The 25,201-nt window shown below is 48.0% G+C and overlaps 1 protein-coding gene across 6 annotated transcripts in view; it reads left to right on the plus strand.

The window, feature by feature from the left end:
* The first annotated feature begins 1,865 nt into the window (after positions 1 to 1,865).
* The window catches only part of BRD9 (bromodomain containing 9), a 28,545-nt gene continuing 5,209 nt past the window's right edge, over positions 1,866 to 25,201 (plus strand). Inside the window, exons 1-14 of one of the 6 annotated variants that reach the window (XM_038770383.1) lie at positions 1,866 to 1,947; positions 4,309 to 4,431; positions 8,738 to 8,958; positions 11,177 to 11,309; positions 12,479 to 12,539; positions 14,167 to 14,311; positions 15,897 to 16,007; positions 16,577 to 16,752; positions 18,379 to 18,511; positions 19,263 to 19,338; positions 21,127 to 21,222; positions 21,608 to 21,740; positions 22,457 to 22,568; positions 23,458 to 23,496. In XM_038770383.1, the coding sequence (XP_038626311.1) occupies positions 1,896 to 1,947; positions 4,309 to 4,431; positions 8,738 to 8,958; positions 11,177 to 11,309; positions 12,479 to 12,539; positions 14,167 to 14,311; positions 15,897 to 16,007; positions 16,577 to 16,752; positions 18,379 to 18,511; positions 19,263 to 19,338; positions 21,127 to 21,222; positions 21,608 to 21,740; positions 22,457 to 22,568; positions 23,458 to 23,496 (1,611 nt within the window). In that variant the 5' untranslated portion in view covers positions 1,866 to 1,895. The remainder of the gene's footprint in view (positions 1,948 to 4,308; positions 4,432 to 8,737; positions 8,959 to 11,176; positions 11,310 to 12,478; positions 12,540 to 14,166; positions 14,312 to 15,896; positions 16,008 to 16,576; positions 16,753 to 18,378; positions 18,512 to 19,262; positions 19,339 to 21,126; positions 21,223 to 21,607; positions 21,741 to 22,456; positions 22,569 to 23,457; positions 23,497 to 25,201) is intronic. The other 5 variants (XM_038770384.1, XM_038770385.1, XM_038770386.1 and 2 more) reach the window with 5 other exon arrangements.

Below are 25,201 nucleotides of genomic sequence, written 5' to 3' on the forward strand. Positions count from 1 at the left end.
GCGCTTACTATGTGCAGAGAACTGTACTAAGCGCTTGGGACGTGCAAGTTGGCAACCTATAGAGGCGGTCCCTACCCATCAGAGGGCTCACAGTCCCGCCCCGCTCCTCTTCCAGGCGGGGTCTGACCCGGAAGTACTCATTCTGTCAGTCATTTATTCGTTCAATCCTATTTATTGAGCGCTTACTATGTGCAGAGAACTGTACTAAGCGCTTGGGACGTCCAGGTTAGCAACCTATAGAGGCGGTCCCTACTCATCAGAGGGCTCACAGTCCCGCCCTCCTGGGCCGCCCTGCTCCTCGCCCAGGCGGGGCCTGACATGGAAGTACTCATTCTGTCAGTCATTTATTCACTCCATCGTATTTATTGAGCGCTTACTATGTGCAGAGCACTGTACTAAGCGTTTGGGACGTCCAAGTTGGCAACCTATAGAGACAGTCCCTACCCATCAGAGGGCTCACAGTCCCGCCCCGCTCCTCGCCCAGGCGGGGCCTGACCCGGAAGTGCTCATTCTGTCAGTCATTTATTCACTCAATCGTTATTTATTGAGCGCTTACTATGTGCAGAGAACTGTACTAAGCGCTTGGGACGTCCAAGTTAGCAACCTATAGAGGCGGTCCCTACCCATCAGAGGGCTCACAGTCCCGCCCTGCTCCTCTTCCAGGCGGGGCCTGACCCGGAAGTGCTCATTCTGTCAGTCATTTATTCGTTCAATCCTATTTATTGAGCGCTTACTATGTGCAGAGCACTGTACTAAGCGCTTGGGACGTCCAAGTTGACAACCTATAGAGGCGGTCCCTACCCATCAGAGTGCTCACAGTCCCACCCCCCTGGGCCGCCCTGCTCCTCGCCCAGGCGGGGCCTGACATGGAAGTACTCATTCTGTCAGTCATTTATTCACTCAAATCGTATTTATTGAGCGCTTACTATATTTAGAGCACTGTACTAAGCGCTTGGGACGTCCAAGTTAGCAACCTATAGAGGTGGTCCCTACCCATCAGAGGGCTCACAGTCCCACCCCCCTGGGCCGCCCTGCTCCTCGCCCAGGCGGGGCCTGGACCAGAAGTACTCATTCTGTCAGTCATTTATTCATTCAATCCTAATTATTGAGCGCTCACTACGTGCAGAGAACTGTACTAAGCGCTTGGGAAGTCCAAGTTGGCCACCTATAGAGGCGGTCCCAACCCAAAAGCGGGCTCACAATCCCCGAAGTAGTTCCTCCCCCTGGGCCGCCCTGCTGCTCGCCCAGGCGGGGCCTGACATGGAAGTACTCATTCTGTCAGTCATTTATTCACTCAATCGTATTTATTGAGCGCTTACTATATGCAGAGCACTGTACTAAGCGCTTGGGAAGTGCAAGTGGGCAACCTCTAGAGACGGTCCCTACCCAACAGCGGGCTCACAGTCCAGAAGGGGGAGACAGACAACAAAACAAAACATATTGACAAAATAAAATAGAATAAATATGTACAAACAAAATAAATAAATAGAGTAATAAATACGTACAAACATGTCTACAGGTGCTGTGGGGAAGGGGAAGGAGGTAAGGCGGGGCCTGACCCGGAAGTACTCATTCATTCAGTCATTCATTCAATCGTATTTATTGAGCGCTTAGTGTGTGCAGAGCACTGTACTAAGCGCTTGGGAAGCCCAAGTTGGCAACACCTAGAGACGGTCCCCCCCCAACAGCGGGCTCGCAGTCTAGAAGGGGGAGACAGGCAACAAAACAAAACATATTAAGCCAATAAAATGAACAGAATAAATCTGTCGAAATAAAATCAATCAATCAATCAATCGAGTACTAAAGGCGTCCAAACATCTGTAGCCCCCCCCCGCTCTCCTGACGTCACTTCCGGGCTGGGCCTGGGCAGCAGGGCGGCCGGTCCCCATCCCGCCATGGGGAAGAAGCACAAGAAGCACAAGGCCGAATGGCGGGCGGCCTACAACGGTGAGAGCCCACAACACCTACTCCCCTCCCCTCCCCGGCGGTGGGCGGCAGCCGGGCGGGCCCCCCGACGGCCCCGGCCCGCCCTCCTCCAGGCCCCGACCCCTGATGTAGCCCCTCACACCCGGACCTGCCTCCTCCTCCTCATCCCCCTTGTCGCCCTTCCCCGTGTCCCCTTTGCCCCTCCCTCTTGTCCCCCCTCTTGTCGCCCTTCCCCTTGTCCCCCCACCTTGTTCTCCTCCCTCTCGCCCCCCGTTTGTCCCCCTTTCTCTACTCCCCCTTCCCCTTATCTCCCGTCTCTCTTGTCCCCCTTCCCCTTGTCCCCCTCCCTCTTGTCCCCCTTTCCCTACTACCCCTTCCCCTTATGTCCCTTCCTTCTTGTCCCCCTTTCCCTACTCCCCCTTCCCCTTATCTCCCTTCTCTCTTGTCCCCCCCTCTTGTCCCCCTTCCCCTTGTCCCCCTCCCTCTTGTCCCCCTTTCCTTGGTTCCCCTTCCCCTTGTCCCCTCTCTCTCTTGTCCCCCTTCTCCCTTGTCACCTTTCCCCTTGTCCCCCACCTTGTCACCCTTCCCCTTGTCACCCTTCCCCTTGTCTCCCACTCCCTTGTCACCCCTCCCCTTGTCCCCGTCTTTCTCGTCCCCCTCTCTCTTGCCCCCCTGTCTCCCTGTCCCTTGTCACCCCTCCCCTTGTCTCCGACTTTCTTGTCACCCTCTCTCTTATCCCCCTCTCTCCTGTTGCCCTTCCCCTGGTCGCCCTCCCTCTTGTCACCCTCCCCTTGTCTCCTTCCCTCTTGTCCCCCTCTCTCTTGTCCCCCTCCCTCTTGTCCCCCTTTCCCTAGTCCCTCTTTCCCTAGTCCCCCCTCTCTCTTGTCCCTCTCTCTTCTGACCCCCACTCTTTGGCCGCCCTTCCCCTGGTCGCCCTCCCTCTTGTCGCCCTCCGTCTTGGCCCCCTCATCGCCCTCCCCTTGTCTCCTTCCCTCTTGTCCCCCTCTCCCTTATCACCCTTCCCCTTGCCCCCCTCCCCGTTGCCCCTCTCTTCCTTGTCCGCCTCCCCCTTGTCGCCCTCACCCTTTCCCCCTTCCTCAATCAATCAATAGTATTTATTGAGCGCTTACGATGTGCAGAGCACTGTACTAAGCGCTTACACATCAGCCACCTCATCAGCCACCCCATGCCGGCCTCCCCCTTGTTAGCCTCCCCTTGTCTCCTTGTCTCCCTCTCCCCTTATCTCCCTCCCCCCCTTATCCCCTCCTTCCCCCACCCTCCATGGAGAGAGTCAGCGTGCTAACTTTAATAACGTTCTTTTTTTTTATTGCTGTCACTTTTTCCCCTTACTCGCTCTACTCGCTTTCCTTTCCCGCTGCCCTTCTCACCATCTCAACAGCATTTCCACCCCTCCCCGGGGAGAGCAGCGTCCCAAGGCGTTTTGACCTCTGGCGTGCTCCTGCACAACAGGCTGAGAATCTCGACTCTAGGCCGGTCGCCTTGGCTACGATTTTTCCGAGGGCGACGATCGGGATAAGAGCATCGCAAAGATCTAAAATGAGGGAAAGCTAGGAACTTAGGTGGAAATGCGGTAAGGGTATAAAGGTGGAAAGGGTCTCGAGTGGTCCGTTCCCGACTAGGAAGCGGAGCATCCGGGGAGGGTAACCATCGCAGGGTTCTTCCCGAGCCTCCCCGTGCCGGTCCGAGACAGAATCCTGGACCGGATGAACCACTGGTCTGACTCGTAAGGATATTTCAGTGTCATTTTGTAATGCCAGCCTAGAGTAGGCGACCTAGTCTCCGGCAGTTTTCAGGTTAAAATTTTCCTCTGAACGACTTGGTTGCCGTTGCTTGGTATTTCTTGCTCCCCGCTTCCTTTGACCCAGATCCTCTCCACCAAAAGAGGACAGTGAGAGTAAGCTTCTTGAGGGCAGGGTTCATGTCTACCAGCTCTCTCAAGCACTTAGTACAGTCCTCTGCAAACAGTAAGCGCTCAGAAACTACCATTGATTGATTGATTGGTTGACCGTGGAAACATAGAGCAAAAGGAAGAGTGAGACTACCTGTTTCACGTATCCCAACTGTCCTTGAAGGATTTTAGTGACCATTTCGGGCTAAATAACCCTCATGGTGTTTCTCCATTTTACACATGGAGACCCTGAAACCCAGACATTTTCAAAGGTTGTGTGTTTTTCACCCCTGGATTTTTGGTATCTGCCTTCATTTTTGCAATCTGTCCCTCTGGCTCCGTTTTTATCCTGAATTTTCCACCCCTCGCCCCGACGCCTTCCAGTCTGGGTGTCTTTCGGTTCCCACTCTTCTCCTTTCCGCTCTGCCCTCAGAATATGCCTTCAAGTCACTTCTTCTTATTTCTCACCCCAGGCTCTGATACCTCAGCAGCATCTTCTGGCCCAACAGATCCCCACACGAATGTTGGGGGACCTCTGAGAGTCCGCAAACTCCACTTTAAGCTTCCCTGTGACAACAGTATTCTGTTTGAGAGAGGCAAGTAAGATGAGGTTCTTGATTATTTGTGTGGTTGTTTGTTGGTAACATTAAATGCACCGAGAACAGAGAATCAACTGAAGCATTAAAGCTCCCCCAGACTTTTTTTTAAGTAACATACGTAATGGGGTTTTCCAAGATGGAAGGTTGCGAGGGCTAGGAATAAGATTCTGGAAAAAGCCGAGTCGAAGCAAAAAAAGCAAACTGAACGAAAGGCCTAGAAGCCAACAAAATGCTTCTAGTCATCCTCTGCCTGATGGAATTCGGAATACTCAGGCCGCTGTGTTGGAGCTCTTTGCCTTCAGAAAACACACCCGGGGTTAGCGACATAATGTATCATTGGACTTCTCATTCCCCCTTCCCGTGTGAGCGGAGGTAGGGGAGTGTGGGTTTGAATGTTCCGGGCGAATGGATGGATTCTGGCGTCCTGTATGTGTTTCTGCAGGTGGGTATTATATGCCACGAGGGTGTGCGTATTTGAGCAGGTGCGGGTTGGGCATGGAAGAGATGAAGCCGATCCTTTAAGCAAGGATAGATTAAAAGAAATTAGGAGGCTTCGGTCTGGAGAGACAAAGACCGAGAGGAAACGTCTCTGAAACGTAAGAGTGAACTGTCACCGACCGTGACCTGGGGAGCATCCACCGAAACTTGAAGGTGAAAGGAGCCGTCGTTTCAAAGCGGGGAATTCATTTCCCCCGTATGTCGCGCGGACAGGAAATTTCAGCCGGACGAGAAGGGGTCGGATGAGGTCTTGGATGTCCGGTTCATGGTGAGTGGCTAGAGAGAAAAGATGGGGAGGAGGGCGTAGGTCGAGGAGAGCGGTCACGAAACCGCAGACATCCTTTGTGTCACCGTCAAAGAGAATCAATCCATCAGTGGTATTTATTGAGCACTCACTGTGTGCGGAACATTGAACCAAGTGCTTGAAGAGAACGGTACAGCCAAGTTGGTCGATGCGTTCCGTGCTCACGTGGAGCTTAGGGTCTAGAGGGGCAGACGGCCTTTCAATTAAATTATGGTGGATTCTGTTCCATTAGGCTGATTCAGTATGCGGTTTATCCCGTGGGCGGATTCGTGCCGGGGATGAGATAATGACCGTATACGAGTGTGGAAGGGTGTCGGGGAGAGGCTGGTGGGGCAGATCTGAAGTGCCACACACCTAACGCAGACCAGTCCAAATCTGGAAGCCAGGTTGGGGTGCCCTGCTTTCTCTGCTTCCCGCCCTGGCTTGGGAGCAGAGCTTTGAACACGGCAGTGGCCGGAGGCAAGATTAGGGGTGGAAAGGTTGGTGCCAAATGTAAATTGTTTATTTGCGGAGGAGAGGGAGATTCTGGGATTTTTTTCCCCCCAAGTATTAGCGAATGCGAAGCTGTTATCTGGTTTGGCGATTACCACGTACTGCACCGTATCTTCCCGTTTCTCCTAGATTTATTAGTTTTTCGTCAGTAAGAACCAAGGTAGGAGCCCTGAAATCTGATGGGGCTTGGGAAAGGACTGGAATGCAGGAATCACGGGGGGGATTTTGTTGGTATGTTTGGTTCTGTTCTCTGTCTCCCCCTTTTAGACTGTGAGCCCACTGTTGGGTAGGGACTGTCTCTATGTGTTGCCAATTTGTACTTCCCAAGCGCTTAGTACAGTGCTCTGCACATAGTATGCGCTCAATAAATACGATTGATTGATTGATTGATTGATTGGGGGGCAACAACAGCTAGACTGACTCTGGCTAAGGGTGCTTGGGAAGAGCCAGGAGAGTTGGGAAGAGATCTGTCCTTCATCCAGGTATTCATCGATCGTATTTATTGAGCGCTTACTATGTGCAGAGCACTGTACTAAGCGCTTGGGCAGTACAAATTGGCAACATATAGAGACAGTCCCCACCCAACAGTGGGCTCACCTCTCCCCATAGCTTATCTCATTCTCTCACCAACTGTCCACAGCAGTTGGATGGATGGTAGCGGATCCGAAAGTCCTGATGCGACTATACTGGCCACCTTTCACCAAGAACTTGACCTGAGCCCCCAGAGCTCTGACTCGCCACCACCCAGATTCAAATTTATTAATTCCCACCCTGCCGACCTCAGTTTTTCCCTTTTGATGACTACAGTCTGTTCTTCCGGTTCTGCTTTAGAGAAGCAGCGTGGCTCGGTGGAAAGAGCCCGGGCTTTGGAGTCAGAGGTCGTGGATTCAAATCCCAGCTGTGTGACTTTGGGCAAGTCACTTCATCATCATCATCATCATCATCAATCGTATTTATTGAGCGCTTACTATGTGCAGAGCACTGTACTAAGCGCTTGGGAAGTACAAATTGGCAACATATAGAGACAGTCCCTACCCAACAGTGGGCTCACAGTCTAAAAGGGGGAGACAGAGAACAAAACCAAACATACTAACAAAATAAAATAAATAGAATAGATATGTACAAATAAAATAAATAAATAAATAAATAGAGTAAAAAAAATATGTACAAACATATATACAGGTGCTGTGGGGAAGGGAAGGAGTTAAGATGGGGGGGATGGAGAGGGGGACGAGGGGGAGAGGAAGGAAGGGGCTCAGTCTGGGAAGGCCTCCTGGAGGAGGTGAGCTCTCAGCAGGGCCTTCACTTCTCTGGGCCTCAGTTCCCTCATCTGGAAAATGGGGATTAAGACTGTGAGCCCCCAGTGGGACAACCTGATCACCCTGTAACCTCCCCAGCGCTTCGAACGGTGCTTTGCACATAGTAAGCGCTTAATAAATCCCATCGTTATTATTATTATTCCAAAGCACACGCTTTTCCCACGCGTTTTGGATTGGATGTGGCCACGGAATTAGGGAAAGTTCTCCCAAGCACATCTATCTCTGTGGATAGCGCACACTAGAGTATCGGAAGAAAGAGATGGATACTCACTCTTTTGTGGTATTTCATTCAGTTGTATTTACTGTGTGCAGAGCACCGTACTAAGCGCTTGGGAGAGTACAATATAATAATAATAGTTTATTATGGGTTTTGTTATTATAATAATAATGATGGCATTTATTAAGCACTTACTATGTGCAAAGCACTGTTCTCAAGGTGATCACGTTGTCCCACTGGGGGCTCACAGTCTTCATCCCCAATTTACAGAACTGAGGCACAGAGAACTTAAGTGACTTGCCCAAAGTCACACAGCTGACAATCGGCGGAGCTGGGATTTGAACCCATGACCTCTGACTCCAAAGCCCGGGCTCTTTCCTCTGAGCCACGCTGCTTCTCTGCGTTAATTGCCGGGGTACATCCAGTGCTTAGAACAGTGCTTGGCACATAGTGAGCGCCTCTCAAATGCCATCATTATTAGGCAAGCTCGTCAGGTTAGACACAGTCCATGTCCCGTGTAGGGCTCGTAGTTTACAGATGAGGCAACTAAGGCACAGGGAAATTAAGTGACTTTCCCAAGGTCACACAGCAGACAGGTAGTAGGGCCAGGATTAGAACCCAGATCCTCTGACGCCCAGTCCCCTGCTCTGTCCAAGAGGCCACACTGCTTCACACCTAAAGAGTTTTTCTTTGAGGTTCTGCAGTAATGCAGCCCTCATGTTGTCAGAGAATTGAGTTTATCGTTGAAAAATGGCATAGTAATTACTCAGATAAATGTATGTCATTAATAAATGTTGATGTAAATATATAAAGCACATTCCCTAATTAAAATAATGGTGTTCCACACCTATCAGTCCTATTTATTGAGCGCTCACTGTGTGCAAATCAATCAATCAATCAATCGTATTTATTGAGCGCTTACTGTGTGCAGAGCACTGTACTAAGCGCTTGGGAAGTCCAAGTTGGCAACATATAGAGACAGTCCCTACCCAACAGTGGGCTCACAGTCTAAAAGGGGGAGACAGAGAACAAAACCAAACATACTAACAAAGTAAAATAAATGGAATAGATATGCACAAATAAAATAAATAGAGTAATAAATATGTACAAACATATATACATATATACAGTTGCTGTGGGGATGGGAAGGAGGTAAGATGGGGAGGATGGAGAGGGGGATGAGGGGGAGAGGAAGGAAGGGGCTCAGTCTGGGAAGGCCTCCTGGAGGAGGTGAGTGCAAAGCACTGTAGTAAGCACTTAACCCAACACAAAAGCATCTGCCCACTTTTCCTACCTGAATCCAGGAGGACCACATCACTACAACAAGAGTTTTTGACAACCAACATCTTTATTACTTTAATAGAGTAGATTAAAGGTTTGCCATTGACCTGGGGACAACTGTCATTGCTAAAGCATTTAAGCGGGTGTAGTGGAATTGTTTATCAGCTGTTGAATGTTTGTGTCTTGGTTTAGATTATGTAGACAAACCCCTGGACAAACCCCTGAAATTGGTCCTTAAAGTTGGAGGAAGTGAAGTGACTGAACTCTCGGGATCCGGGCATGATTCTAGTTACTATGACGACAGATCGGACCACGAGCGAGAACGACATAAAGAGAAAAAGAAGAAAAAGAAAAAGAAGTCCGAGAAGGAGAAAGAAAAGCACCTGGACGACGAGGAGAGGAGAAAACGAAAGGTAAGCAGTAGCTCGACCGCACGGGAAAGCGGCGTACGCCTTTCGTGGGAACGACGACAAAATAGATCTTGAAAGCAAAATTGGGACTTTTCGTATAAAATAGAAAGGTCGCCATTTTTCATCTTCCTCCCAGAAGGATTACATTCCTTCATTCAATCGTATTTATTGAGCGCTTACTGTGTGCAGTGCACTGTACTAAACATGGAAAGTACATATTGTTCTTATTGTATTGTACATTGTATTGTATTGAAAATTGTACATATTTGTTACTCTATTTTACTTGTGCATATCTATTCTATTTATTTTATTTTGTTAGTATGTTTGGTTTTGTTCTCTGTCTCCCCCTTTTAGACTGTGAGCCCACTGTTGGGTAGGGACTGTCTCTAGATGTTGCCAACTTGGACTTCCCAAGCGCTTAGTACAGTGCTCTGCAGACAGTAAGCGCTCAATAAATACGATTGATGATGATGATGAAAGTACAATTCAGCAATAAAGAGAGACAGTCCTTGCCCACACCAGGCTTCCAGTCTAGAAGGGAGGAGACAGATATCAAAACAAGTAAACAGGCATCGGTAGAAATAAATAGAATTATAGATACGTACATAAGTGCTGTGGGGCCGGGGCGGGGGAAGAGCAAAGGGAACGAGTTGAGGCGAGCTGAGGAAAAGGGGGGCTTAGTCTGGGGAGGCCTCTCGGAGGAGGTGGGCTTTCAGTAGGACTTTGAAGGGTGGGAGAGTGATTTTTTGGCAGATTTGAGGAGGGAGGGCGTTCGAGGCCAGAGAGAGGACGAGGGCCAGGAATTGACAGCAGGACAGGCGTGATGGAGGCCCAGCAAGAGGATACAGTAAAAAAATTTCTGTTGCCAAAATGGCAAGCGGGCATCGCGCTGGGGAGGGAGGGGAACTCTTGGCTGGGAAAGGAGGGGCTTTCCTCACGCTCTCCCTGTGTCCCTTTCCTTCAGCCGTTCCTATTCTTCCAGCCTCCTGAAAGCCCCCGGGGCCTGGCCTCCCTTCCTCTCCAGTATCACCCATTCCCAACGGCTCTCATTCCTTCGACGCCCCAGACCTAACCACTGCGAGTTTCCTTTTTTTTCTTTAGTGGTATCTGTTAAGCCCTTATCCTGGGCCAGGCACCGTAATAATAGTAATGATGATGGTATTTGTTAAGCGCTTACCATGTGCAAAGCACTGTTCTAAGCGCCGAACTAAGCACTGGAGTCGATACAAGAAAAAAAAATGCCAGTTTCAGGGTGAGACCATCATTGGGCTCAAGTCCAAGTCGGAGGAGGATTTCGTGCCCATTTTACAGATGAGGTAACTGAGTTAAGTGCCTTGCCCCAGGACACCCAGCTGACGAGTGGGAGAGCCAGGATTAGAACCCAACCCTTCCGACCCCCAGGCATGTGCTCTTTCCATTAGGCCACACTGCCTCTCCACTTCCACCCCCGCCTTTCACCTTCTTTTATTAATGCATCCATTGGATTCATCGATTCAACACCTGAGTTTTAAAATAATCTTGTGAACATTAAGGCCCCTCCCACTACTTTTCCCTCTTTTCTCGGCTCGTAATGACCGTGGGAACTTGGCTCCGAGTCCCGCTGTGTGGGATGAGCCCATGGAAGTCTCACCACAGGGACGGGATGATGAAGAAAAACAATTTTCCGTCACCATCGTTTTAATCAGAAATTTGCAAGAGAATTGGGCCGGCGAGGCTAAGGAACTCTGGTCAGGCAAGTCATTTGGAGACGTCCCCTGTAGACCGTGAGCTTGTTTATGGTCAGGGAATGTGGTACGGTGCCCTGCACACAGTAAGCGCTCAATAAATAGGATTGAATCAATAAAAGTTGTACTGTGCTCTCCCAAGCACTTAGTACCGTGCTCTGTGCACATAGAAAACGCTCAGTAAATACCACTGATTGATTCCTTCCATAAAGGAAGAAGAGAAGCAGCGTGGCTCAGTGGAAAAAGCCCGGGCTTTGAAGTCAGAGGTCATGGGTTCAAATCCCAGCTCTGCCAATTGTCAGCTGTGTGACTTTGGACAAGTCACTTCTCTGAGCCTCAGTTACCTCATCTGTAAAATGGGAATTAAGACTGTGAGCCCCCCGTGGGACAACCTGATCACCTTGTACCCTCCCCGCGCTTAGAACAGTGCATTGCACATAGTAAGCGCTTAATAAATGCCATCATCCTTATTATTATAAAGAGCTTTTACCTTGCAGGAAGAGAAGAAAAGGAAACGTGAGAAAGAGCACTGCGACACGGAGGGAGAGACAGATGACTTTGATCCAAGGAAGAAGGTGGAAGTTGAACCGCCGCCAGATCGGCCGGTCCGAGCGTGCCGGACTCAGCCTGGTAAGTTGCGTTACCGTGGGGTTTAAAGGTTCGTCGAAAGAAGCTTTTCCGACAGGTTGCGGTTCACGGCTTTCCTGTCAGTTTTGAACAGACGCTTAAGGGCACGAACTCAAACCGGAATGAGTCCGCGGGGTTTAATTGGGATTCATTTCAGCAGGCACCAGCATGATCTGGGGTCATCCGGGTGCGACTTCCAGCATGAAATGCTGGACAAAAATCATCGAGCTTAAATTGTGATATATTTTACTTTCCCAGAAGCAGCGTGGCTCAGTGGAAAGAGCCCGGGCTTGGGAGACAGAGGTCGTGGCTTCTCATCCCGGCTCTACCGCTTGTCGGCTGGGTGACTTTGGGCAATTTAACTTCTCTGGGCCTCAGTTCCCTCCTCTGTAAAATGGGGATTAAACTGTGAGCCCTACGTGGGACAACCTGATAACCTTGTTTCTACTCCAGCTTTTAGAAGAGAGCTTGGCACATAGTAAGCGCTTAACGAAACCATCGTCGTTATCCTCCCCGGTCATTCTGAGTGGCTGTGTTACGGCAGCTATCGGAGCTAACTTGGAGCGATGGCATTTATATGAATTGGTTCCTTAAATCTGTCAGTTCAAGTAGCGTGGGAATCCTTTTCAAGAAATTCAACACTCGTGGCTTTTCTCTCGTCAGTAAAAAAAAAAAACAACAAACCTCCAATATCTAGGAGTTTTCAGCATTTCCTTTCAAAGGCTTAAATTTCTCACTTCAGCCTTTTGTTAGTAAATTTGTGTTGTGATGATTGAAACTGAAGACAAGCTACATTTGTGTAGCCCTCGGCTGGAAAGCGTAGGGGACTACCTCATCGAAAAGAAAGTGCCACTTCTTGAGTGCCTTGCCTAATCAATCAATCAATCAATCAATCGTATTTATTGAGCGCTTACTATGTGCAGAGCACTGTACTAAGCGCTTGGGAAGTACAAATTGGCATCACATAGAGACAGTCCCTACCCAACAGTGGGCTCACAGTCTAAAAAGGCCACACAGCTTGATTTCCCTCCCATCTGGCCACGTCATGCATCCAACGGTTAAAAAAAGATGCCTTTTGTTCCGGCCGGAGTGGATGGGGACGTGACCCTCGGGATCTCTCCTTCGCGTTGAAATTTTGTGATCATTTGCCGTTTTTTTTTTTTAATTGCCAGCTGAAAGTGAGAGTACGCCCATTCAGCAGCTGTTAGAGCATTTCCTCCGCCAACTTCAGAGGTAAGACCTGTTCGAGAGTGTGTGAGAGAGGGGGAGAGAGAGAGTGTGTGTGTGAGCATATGTGTGCCAGCTGGGACATGGTCCTCAGCTCCCATGTGGCTCCCCATTATAGTGAGGCCCTTTCAGAAGTGCCCTTCCCACCAATTGAGGCTTCCTAACAGGAACCAAAAATTTAGTCTCCAAACGGAGGCACGATAGAAACAGATTTGGGGAGAATTTCCGTGCCGGGTTTGCAGGTGGGTGACACTCCCATCAATCCTTCCTGCACTGTCCACGCTTGATTCGCCTCTCGCCTCCAGGCTTTCTCCACTTGGCACTTCCAACTCTCGGCAGGCCCAGAACCAAAAGTCTCAGCTTCCTTCCTATACCCTTCTCTCCTTCCCCCTTCCCCGTCTCCTCTGACAAGGTAGTAGCTCGGTATTGTGCCACGTACTGCTAAAGCCTGCTCCATCTTCCACCAGAACATCCTATGGATCCACCCCGGCCTCTCCAGCTCTACAGACACAACTGAGGCCCACAATTATTAAAAAATTGGCCTCTTTGCCTCCAGCCTCTCTCCAGCCGTTCACATCAAGCGAAGACTCCTTTCCGAGGCTCACCACCTCATCCGATCAATCAGTCAGTGCTATTTAGAACAGTGCTCAGTGCTTAGAACAGTGTTTTGCACATAGTAAGCACTTAATAAATGCTATTATTATGATTTACTGAGTGCTTACCACGTGCACTCTAATAAGCTCCTCCTAGGTCCACCTCCTGGCGTTCCCCTACTCTAGCTTTGCTCACCATCTCATTCATTCATTCAGTCGTATTTACTGAGCGCTTACTGTGTGCAGAGCACTGTACTAAGCGCTTGGGAAGTACAAGTTTGCAACATATGGAGACGGTCCCTACCCTACAGCGGGCTCACAGTCTAGAAGGAGGAGGCAGACAACAAAACAAAACATATAAACCAAATAAAATAAATAGAATTAACCGTCTCCCCTGAATCCATAACTCCCCCCTACCCCAAATCCACCAGACCTCAACCCTTCCCCCCATCACCCTTCAAACTCTCTAAGATCCCGTCCCCTTTAACAAGCCTTTCAAAACTAATCATCGCTCCCCTTAATCTGTCAACCCTTCAGCTGCCTCCTGAACTTATATGTTTGTATACGCCCATTCTCAGCCAGCGTGCGTTTATGTGTATTCGAATGGACATATGATTTTATTTATTCCATTTCCACTCCTTGTGACTATTTCTATGTTTATCTCCCACACTAGAGTTTTAAGATCCTTGTGGCCAGGAAATGTTTCTTGTGATTCTGTTGCTTTTCCCAAGCATATAGTACAGTGCATTACATGCTCAGTAACTACCATTGATTCCCCTACTGCTGTTATTTTTACTACTACTAGAGAAAGAAGTCACACCCCAAATAAGTGTTTTAATACCATTGATTCCCCTACTGCTGTTATTTTTACTACTACTAAAAAAAGAAAACACACCCCAGATAAGTGTGAATTATCTTTTTCTGAAAACCTGTTTTGTTAAATTATTACCAATTACATACATTTAGGATAAATAAGTGTGTTAAAAGCCACAGTCGTGTGATTTTCTAGTAAAAATGTATTGTGTTCTCGCTTTATTTAGGAAAGATCCTCATGGGTTTTTTGCTTTTCCTGTCACGGACGCCATCGCCCCAGGGTACTCCATGATAATAAAACATCCCATGGATTTCGGAACGATGAAGGACAAAATCGTGGCCAACGAATACAAGTCGGTGACGGAATTTAAGGTGAATTTTGTTTGTTCCTGTGCAGCTTCCCAGGCGAAAGAGTTTTTACTCGACTATAAAGGCTTCAGAATTCTAGGGTGTTGCGTCTTTAGCGGCAGACTAATTACTCAAAGCCCAACTACCAAGTTTTCTGGGTTGAGCTCAGAGTTTGATTTTGGGATTTCATGACGGGGCTACCAACTCTGTTGTGTTGGTGCTCTGCCGAGTGCTTAGTACAGCGCTTTGCGCTCCGTAAATACGATTGCATGAATCCGGTGAATCAGTACAATTGATTGAGGTATTGCTGCCCCCCTCCAGGTTCGTTGCAGGCCTTTGGCCTAATGGATAAGGCACCGGCCTCCTAAGCCAGGGATTGTGTGTTCGAGTCCCATCTGGGGTGCATCGGTTATCTTTTATATTCGTGTTTTTCATCGGTAAAGCCGCCTCTCGCAGGCATCTGGGACCCCTCCTAAGTGAGCATGGTGAGATTGGTGGGTCCAAGCAGGCTGTGGACCAACCCATAAGATGTCCTGGATCCGCGGTGGACAGTCAATAAAAAATAAAATCTTTTAGACTGTGAACCCACTGTTGGGTAGGAACTGTATATGTTTCCAACTTGTACTTCCCAAGCACTTAGTTCAGTACTCTGCACACAGTAAGCGCTCAATAAATCCGATGGATTGATTGATTTGGGTCCTCAGAGGCACTTGCATTATTTGTGCGGCTCCTCCCTAGGACGACCGTGGTGGTCTGGGTTTCCTCCGGCCTCCTCTTCCTCCAGTCCGTCCTGGCATTTATGGATGGCAGAGGATCCTTGGGAGATCTCGAATCAGAGCGCGGGTTTTCAGACCTCTCACCACCCGCCCCGAGGTGCCCAGCGCGGTAAACCACTGGGTCTGTGTTCACCTGTGGATCGTCGACTTCTCAGGCCTTAGATTCTTCCGTTTTTTTCTCCAAAAAGCGAATTTCCCAGAAAACGCATCTCCTACTTGCTACTTAACGTTGTAACTTTATTATTCTTTTTCCAGGACACAAAGATCTTACAGTGTTGATTACTTTGTTTAGAGCTCAGTGTATTTCTCAGGTACCAGATGAGTTGGAAATCACCTGGGATTGTTGGTTTTTTGGAGGTTTTTTCGTTTTTCAAAGGAAAGTTCCTTTGACCCTGGATCCTCTCAAGGTTGACGGAGCTGTTCGGCAGAGTTCTCGCTGAGAGAGTGCCATTAATCCTCATCCTACCAGTCTTTCTTTTCTTCAGCTTCTTTTCAAAACATTCACAGGTCCCAGAACTGGGCTCTGTCTTGGAGGACCACAACCAGTTAACCTAAGAGTTGCCTCAACCCTGAAGAATGTCAAAAAACCCTGAATTTTCTATTTTACAAAATCTTGGGTGAAAAGTTGTTTAGATTCTTAAAATTGTGTGCAGTTGTCACAAGCAGTAAGAGAGAAGTGAGAGAAACATCAGAAATGGCTTACCTTGGGCTGTCTCAAGGCAACCAGTGTGACTTATTTTTCTTTTGAGACCGGATGTTATCTTGACCTGCCTCTGCTAATTCAGAGAATTGCCGAATGTGATGAAGCGTTCATGTGCTTTGTGTTTTTCCAGGCAGATTTCAAACTGATGTGTGATAACGCCATGACGTACAACAGACCCGATACCGTGTACTATAAATTAGCCAAGAAGATCCTCCACACAGGCTTTAAGATGATGAGCAAAGTAAGAAACCTATTAAAAATAAAGGCGAAAGAGAGCTTCCGCGTCACTGCCACTTAAAAAGAAAAATGACCAATCATGATAATTAACATTATTCCATCCATCCGTCACACGGTGTGTCGCCCGTTATCGTAGAAAGCACTTCCACGGTTCGCGCCCCCTCCCCACGCGTGCACAGACGCAAACCTTTTTTTCTTTCCACGTGGGCTTCTAATTTTCAAATTACGCGCGGGAGTCGAAGTGCTAATCGATGACTCCGAACCAGGAAGTAAATCGTCCGGCTTTCCCTGCCGTGCGCTAAACGAGCACGGCCCGTTCGGGCCGTCACCCGCCCGTGGCGGGGCGAGGCGGAAGGTAAGCCGACACGGCCCCTCCGCTTTCCGCGCGTTGGTTATCGGCGGAAGAGTCGGCCGGCCAGGCCGTTCGGGACCCCCAGAGCCGCCGTCGCCCCGGGCCGCTCAGACATTTTAGGGACGAAGGGCCACAGCCATCCCCATCCCATCCCATTATCATAGCGGCTCGGCTACGAGGGAGAGGTAAAGTCCCTGCCACTCTGTCCTTTCTGATTCTAGGAACGGCTGTTAGCTTTGAAGCGCAGCGTGTCGTTTATGCAGGACATGGATTTTTCTCAGCAGGCAGCTCTTTTGGGTAACGAAGACCCAGCCGTTGAGGAGCCCGTCCCCGAAGTCATCCCCGTACAAGTAGAGACCGCCAAGAAATCCAAAAAGCCAAGTAAAGAAGTGATTAGGTAACGGTTCCGACGGACAAGCGCGTCCCGCGTCGGGCAGCGGGTCGAAGCCGCGGGGGTCCGGGGCTCGGTTTCTTTGGGGGGACGCTCTCTCCCGCCCAGCGGAAAGAGCCCGAGCCTGAGAGTCAGAGGACGTGGGTTCTAATCCCGGCTCGGCCGCACGTCTGCTGGGTGACCTTGAGCGAGTCGCTTGTCCGGGCCTCAGTGACCTCATCTGTAAAATGGGGATTAAGACTGGGACCGTGTCCTTGTGTCTACCCCAGTGCTGGGCACGTGTAAGCACTTAACAAATACCACGGTTATTATTCATCATTATTATTTTGAGTTACCTCATCTATAAAATGGGGATTAAGACTGGGACCGTGTCCTTGTGTCTACCCCAGTGCTGGGCACGTGTAAGCACTTAACAAATACCACGGTTATTATCATCATTATTATTTTGAGTTACCTCATCTATAAAATGGGGATTCAGAGTGTGAGCCCCATGTGGGGACCCGAATTGAGTCCCATCTGATTAATTAGCCTCTATCTACCCCAGCGCTTAGTACAGTGCCTGGCACGTAGCGCTTAATGTAGAATGTTAAAGGGAAAAAACGGTGGAGGGGTGGGGGGCGATTACAAAAACTCAGTATCCAGTCTCCCTTCAACCTTATCTTCTCTCGACTAATTCGCCGTTTCCCTACATTTTCCTACAAAGTGCATTCGTCCACCCCGCCCTGAATATTTAAGCATTTTGATCGTGTCCTTGCATTAGCAATAATAACTCTAAAAGAATCCATTAAGAGCTTCATCTCCGGGGAGGTAGATACTGATCTGGAGAAAAGTTGGCATAAATACATGGAGGAGGAAAGAGGGATTTGAGGAGCAGAAGCTCCTCTACCCCACCGTCTCTGTTGCCATGTTATGCTTTCCCAAATGCTTAGTACAGTGCTCTGCATACAGTAGGCGCTCAATAAATACGATCGAATGAATTAATGAATGAATCTGCCTCTCTCCGTCCTCCCTCCCCATCGACCGCTGTGAGCTTCAGATGATCCCTTGGCCACTCCAAGCTCCGAACGAGCGAGGAGTCATGGAGAGCAGGTAGCCCTTGGCCCGGAGAAATTGGTCAAGAACCCCGAACTTCCGTATATGACAGTGGCCTGGAAGCACCGGCTCAACAATGACATTGGTGACCCCCGTCCCCCTTTCCACCCTCAACCCAGTTCCCCTTTCAGATGGGCTCTTACAACACTTAGCGTGGGTTTTCTCCCTCCTACGTTTGCTCCGAGCTTGCTGTTTATTTAGGAAGACTCCGAGGCATTTGAACATCCCGTTAGGACTCATTTATATGACGGCGTTATTTTTCTTTGACTTCATCACAAGATTGTTCGAAAAGGATGAGGGCTAAAGCAGTAGCTCTATGAAATGTCATTCGGGGACCCTAATGGCAGTGCTTTTCCTTCTTAGTCCAGACTAAGAAGGTGTTTAGGCTCCCGGATCAATATAGCACAGATAGAAGCATTCCGGTGTTTTCCGAATTCTGCTCGCCGGGAATCCAAGCTTGCCGCCCGACAGTGCTTACGAACCCGGGCCCGGCTCTGAGAGCTTTTCCCACGTACTCACGCAGTCCCGTCTCCGTTCTAGTTGCATCTTTGAGCCGGAAGGAAACGCCTGCAGCCTGACGGACAGCACGGCCGAAGAGCACGTCCTGGCCTTGGTGGAACACGCAGCCGACGAAGCTCGGGATAGGATCCACAGATATCTGCCCAACAGCAAGGTGGCTGCGTACGGCCGCACTGGAACGATAGCAATAACTGTGGTCGTCGTTACGCGCTTGCTATGTGCCAGGCACTGTACTAAGCGCTGGGGCAGACCGAGGCTAATCAGGTGGGGCAAAGTCCGTGTCCCACGTGGGCCTCCCGGGATTAATCCCCAGGGGCCCAGATAAGTGAAGTGACTTACCCAAAATCACCCAGCAGACAGGTGGTAGAGCCAGGATCAGAATAATAATAATAATGTTGGTATTTGTTAAGCGCCTACTGTGTGCCAAGCACTGTTCTAAGCGCTGGGGGGGATACAAGCTAATCAAGGTTGTCCCACGTAGGGCTCACAGTCTTTATCCCCATTTTACAGATGAGGAAACTGAAGCACGGAGAAATTAAGTGACTTGCCACCCTGATTCTCTGTCATCTAAATTACTGGTGCGGACTGGGATTTCATTGCTCAAATTCAATTTTTTTTAGTCCTAGAGGAGGAACGGATAGTTCCCCATTGAATGGATTTGGCTGGACAAAGCTAGGATTTTCGAATCGAGTTTCAAAGCCCATGAAGGTGCTTCATTGTGGAATCACTCTAGCACTGTTCGCCCGCGTCCATACCTTTCCCGAAGTAGCCACGTTGGGGGATTATAGGAGTGAAAGGCGTTTTTCAAGTTTGTCTCTCCTCAGCGTTAGAGAGGGGAGTTGTCACAGTAACGGTGCAAACAGAACTAACTCTGTTCCCTTTATTCTACCTCCTGCACTCTATAGATGGGTTACCTGAAAAAGAATGGAGACGGGGCTTTGCTTTACAGTGTGGTGAATTCATCCGACCCTGAGGCAGAAGGTAAACATTTGACTTCTCCAGGGCTGGATTTCAGATAATAATAATGGTATTTGTTAAGCGCTTACTATGTGCCAGGCACTCCGCTAAACACTGGGGTGGGTACATCAAATCAGGTTGGACACAGTCCTTGCCCCACGTGGGGCTCAGCCTCAGTCTCCGTTTTATAGGTGAGGTCACTGAGGCACTGAGAAGTGAAACGACTTGCCCACGGTCACACAGCAGACAAGTGGGAGAGCCAGGATTAGAACCCATGACCTGATTCCCAGGCCTGCACTACGCCATGCTGCCTCTCTGCTAGTAAATATGCGGTCTGATTTTCTTTGCTCATTAAGTCGTATAACTGAATTGTAAGAAAATAACCTGATTAAACCCTCACTTTGAACGTTGCGGGTACAGAGAGGTAGGATTTAGGCCACAGATACACCAAGTAGGCAGATGAAGAATGCAGTATCCAAGTCTTGTCAGCAGGTAAAAGTCCCGGATGCTCAGACTTCCGTTGGATTTGTTTTTGGTTGCGACTGCTTTTATCTGATTTGGTCGAAGCTTTAGTACATGTTTAAAGAGAAACACCCAGAGACGCAATAGTTTTCTGTTTTACATGGAATACAATCTCCTCTCGGGTCTCCTTCATTTCTTCCCTATAATCGTCAGAGTGCGTTTTGTTTGCATGCAGAAAGCCAGTCAGCCAGACCAAGCTGTGTTTCCTTTGGCCCTGACGATTGGCACGCGGAGACGGAGGTTTTCTAAGACTTTAATAGCGTTTGATCAGTGGGTCCAGTGAGATGCCTAGAGCCAGTCACTTAGTAGCCACTGCAGCCGCCCAGCCTGGCCAACAGACCCTCATTTCAGGGCAGAAGAGGTGTTTCTCTTGACGAAGCCTCCTGCCGCCACCTGAGAACAAAACAATCCGGCTTTTGCGGATAGCGAAGCGTTCGGAATGACGGGTCGGGAAAACGGTCCGTGCAGGGAGACTGAAGAGGGCAGAGGCTTGGAGGCGAGGAGTCAGTCGATCGGAGTCATTGAGCGCTTATTGCGTGTAGTAAGCACGCTTACAGTGGTAAGCGCTCAGGAGAGTACAATAGAACAGACACATTCGCTGTCCCCAGTGAGCTTTCAGTCTAGGAGAGGAGGCAGACGTTAATATCAATAAATAAATTACAGATGTGGACGTAAGGGCTGTGGGGCTGGGAGACGGGATGAATAAAGGGAATAAAAGAAATAAAGGAGGTGGAAAGATCAGAGAGTCAGGAGGGAGGCCAAAAGTGCGGAGAGGAAGGGGCCGATCCGGGAAATCGTGTGGAGGAGAACATCCACAGGATTTACAGATTTAGCGATTGGGATGCGAGAAGTAGAAGATTAAGCGTTCGTGTCCCTCTGCGGTTGGAATATTTTCCTCCCTCTAGATTGTCAGCCCATCCCTCTAGTCCGTGGGAACGTGTCTGTTAGATTGTACTCTCCCACAGTGCTCTGTACCCAGTAGGCGCTCCATAAATAGGATTGACTGCCCGAGGTAGAAGACCAGACTCAGAGATGACACTAAGGTTGCCCACCCTTGGGAGAGTACAGTATAACGGAGGTGATAGACACGTTCTCACTCGTATCCTTTCATCCAATCAAAATAAAAAGTTGTCGATATTCATATTAACGATAAATAATGAATGCGGTATTTGTTAAGCACTTACTAGGGGCTGAGTTCTGGCGTGCATAATCCCAGTCACGTATCGAAGAACATAAACTATACCAAATCGTTCGTGAACAGTGCCGTTCTTAAATGTCAAACTATTTCAGAGGAAGAAACTCACTCAGTGGATCTGAGCTCCCTGTCAAGCAAACTGTTACCGGGTTTCACCACTCTGGGCTTTAAGGACGAAAGGAGAAACAAAGGTAAATTAAGCCTGAAATATTCAGCTACCTCCAGGAAAATGGCCCAAATAAAAATGAGGGAAAAAATTTGTTTTGTTACCTTAGTCCTAATTCCATTATGTTAAAAAACCAATAACTCCTCTTCAAGACCCTGTTGTCTTTACCTATTTTTCTCCCCTTCTGCACCTAAATGCAAAGTCGTCATTATTATTAGTGATAATTATGAATTTTGACCTTGCAGAAAAGGCCTTCCGTATTGTATCCAAATGAAAGGCAATGTTTGAGGTAAACATTTAGGCGGAACGATCGTGGACTAAACGGACGAAAGGAAAATAAATCTGTCTTTACAGAGGGAGTTTCACTCCCAAAGTAAATTTTGCAACTTGTGTTTTTCTTCATTTTTTAGTCACATTTCTCACAAGTGCAAGTACCGCTCTTTCCATGCAAAATAATTCTGTGTTCAGCGACCTGAAATCAGATGAAATGGAACTGCTATATGCAGCGTATGGAGATGAAACTGGTATACAGTGTGCATTAAGGTATTTTCTTATTGTGGTTAGTTCTTGTATAATGCGAGCATTGGGTTTTGAAGACCCTTGGGTTTTGGAGGAGGCACGTTGTAGTACTTACGTCTTGGCTGACATAACATTCGTGGGCACAGCTGTTTTTTTTTTCCGACTCCCTGTCCAGACAGACGTGTGATATCTGAAAAATGTTCCCAAATTGTGAAATGAAAACATACCTCTAGACGGTCAGCTCGTTATGGGCAGGGAACGTGTCTTACAACTGTGTTTCATTGTTGTCTCCCAAGCACTTAGTACAGTGCTCTGCACATAGTAAGTGTTCATTAAATCCCCTTGATTGATTGAAAATGAAAACCCACATTATGGAAAGAAATGTCAAACAGAAACATATATATGTTTAATAATATATATATATATATATAATATATATATATATATAATATATAAGTTTAAGGGACAGAAGTGTGCAGAGGAGCATTTTAATGAGACAAATGGAGGTGAAAATTGAAGAGGAAATTCTGGCATGAAACAATTATTGGTATTTATCGAATGCTCGCTATGGGCAGAGCACTGTACTAAGCACCCGGGAGGGTACCGTACAACGGAATTAACAGCCACGTTCCCAATCCGCACCAAGGGTCCAGTCTAGAGGCAATGGTTGACAATTGGGAATATCAGCGTGAGTCTGGGAAAGTTTTAGAATGAAGACTTAATTGTCCTGTTCCTTCCAGCCTACAGGAATTTGTGAAAGACTCTGGGAGTTACAGTAAGAAAATTGTGGATGATCTCTTGGATCAGATCACGGGTGGCGATCATTCCAAAACAATTTATCAGCTGAAACAGGTGAGGGTCGATTCTGTACACGTCCAGAAATTGTTCAGTCCAAATGAGAGCGCATCCATTTTCAAAAATCACTGGACGGGGACAGGAGTAACAGTATTGAAGATTCCCTTTCTGGGCACACCTCCTGCCGTGGCCAATTGTCAGACTTGAAGATACTCTCTCTTAATTCGAGAGAAAATCTCATTTAATTTTTCAAACTGTCAAATAAAATACATGCGTGTTTACCATTGAAATACCGCCTCTTAATTTCATACCATATTTAAACAGTCAATCAGTGGTATTTACTAAGTGCTTACTGTGTGCAGAGCACTCAGCATGTGGGAGTGTATAAGTAAGCGCTTAGTACAGTGCACAGAGTAAGCGCTCAATAAATACGGTTGAATGAATATGATAATTGGCGAAGGCCTCGGGGAGTAAAGAACAACAGAGAGAGGATTTAAATCATGACAGTCCATCTCTTGGTGACTTGTATGCTTATAAGAGAAGCAGTGTGGCTTAATGGAAAGAGTCCAGACTTGGGAGTCAGAGGATGTGGGTTCTAATCCCGGCTCCGCCGCTGTGTGACCTTGGGCGAGTCACTTTACTTCTCTGTGGCTCAGTTACCTCATCTGTAAAATGATTAAAAAGCGTGAGCTCCGTGTGGGACAACCTGATTATCCTATATCTACCCCAGCGCTTAGTGCTTGGCACAAAGTAAGGATTTAACAAATGCCACAGTTATTATTATTATTATTATTATTACTACTACTACTATGTGAGTCATGTTTAACAAATGCCACAATTATTATTATTATTATTATTATATGAGTCATGTTTATTAAACGTGTCCTATGCAAATGTTGGAAATACCATGTTTGCTGAACATAGTTCTCTTGTTTACCCCTTCCAGAGGAGAAACATTCCGATGAAGCCTCCAGATGAAGTCAAGGTAAGCACTTAGTACAGTGCTCCGCACACAGTAAACGCTCAATAAATACGATGGAATGATTCCAGAAGGTCTAGATTGGTCTCCACTCGTGTTTAATGATGTGATCACGGATGAGACATAGAGTGTTAAGAATGAGAGTTAGGTTTAGGTAGCATTTTTCATAGAAACGAGTTTAAGTTTTGGAGGCTAACAGGTAATGCTTCTTGGAGCAAACATTCGTGTTTTAGCAATGGCAGAGGGTGTGATTGCATATGTTTGTACGTATTTATTACTCTATTCTATTTGTACATATTTATTCTATTTGTTTTATTTTGTTAATATGTTTTGTTGTCTGTCTCCCCCTTCTAGACTGTGAGCCCACTGTTGGGTAGGGACTGTCTCTATATGTTGCCAACTTGTACTTCCCAAGCACATAGTACAGTGCTCTGCACACAGTAAGCGCTCAATAAATACGATTGAATGAATAGAAAGTCAAATCGGCTACTTCCAAATAAATTTTCAGTGAGCAAACGAGCCCTGGAGCTATGATTTAGAGGACGCTGGGTCCTTCCTAACACGTGTAGTGCGCTAAGGAGGTGTCAGCCGTAGGGATGAGAATGCTAACAACTAGTTCGGCTTTGGTGCTGTGGATTCTGCCTGTTCTCATAAAAGAGGAGCACCAATTCCACCCCACTTGCCCAGATTCCTCCAAACAGATTATAGTAAGAGCACATGTCTTTTGTTGAATTTTTTTTTTAAAGAAATGGAGTAATGGGTTGGTGCAGAACTTTAACTGCACGTTCCGTATTGATTGACCCCATCATTGATTGAAAGCAATCAACTCCAGGCTTCCCCACTGCAAGGAGCATTAGAGACACAGGGGTTTTCCCATGGGAGGCATTGGAGAGTTTTTTCTGCCAAGGAATTTTGCATCCGCAACGAGCTCCCTGCGAGGTGCATTTGGAGTCCAAGTTAAGCCCACAACTTGGGTATTTTCCTTTCTTTCAACCCCAGAGTCTCTCCACACTCTTTCAGCCATCAGCCCAGGGCCGGCCAGCTTTTCATTTTGAGCACGGGGATGAAGCGGGGGCGGTGCAGGACTTCGGTGGGCGAGGAGCCCCCAATTTGGGCCTCTGTCATCCTGCTTGGACATTCTCGGGTCTCAGCGGGATGAGCAAGTATGGGAGTCCTGCTCAAAAAGCTACGGGACGGTGACCCCACTGGAATGGGCAGCCTCCTCAGTGGCCTCTCCCCACTCCGGCTCCTTCTTCACTCTGCTGCCCAGATCTTTTTTTTTTTGTACTCATCTCTCCATCCCTCAAAAAGCTCGAATGGCTATCCATTCTTTTCTGCATCGAACACAAGCTCCTGACGGTTGGTTTTAAAACACCCCATCAGCTCTCTCCTTCATCCTTATCTGCTCCCTTCTCCGACTAAACCCCCGCCCGCGGGAGTTATCCCACCTCCTCTGCCTCATTCTTGCCTCTGCCACCTCCAGCCTCCTTATTCCTCCCTCCTTCCAGGACTTCTCATTTCATAAGCGATAGACCTCCGCTGTCGCCTTCGTCGACGCCCTTCTGAAATCACGTCTCCTCCAGGACTCTTCCGGATTATTTTTCACCCTCTCCTGCTTTTATAACTACTACTATCGTTTCAGTACTCCAGTAGTTCCAACCTCTCATAGCACTTTTGTACATATCCTATCACTTGAGCACTGACCCATGTA

Source organism: Tachyglossus aculeatus, chromosome X3 (genome assembly GCF_015852505.1).
Source record: "Tachyglossus aculeatus isolate mTacAcu1 chromosome X3, mTacAcu1.pri, whole genome shotgun sequence".
NCBI classification, from domain to species: domain Eukaryota; kingdom Metazoa; phylum Chordata; class Mammalia; order Monotremata; family Tachyglossidae; genus Tachyglossus; species Tachyglossus aculeatus.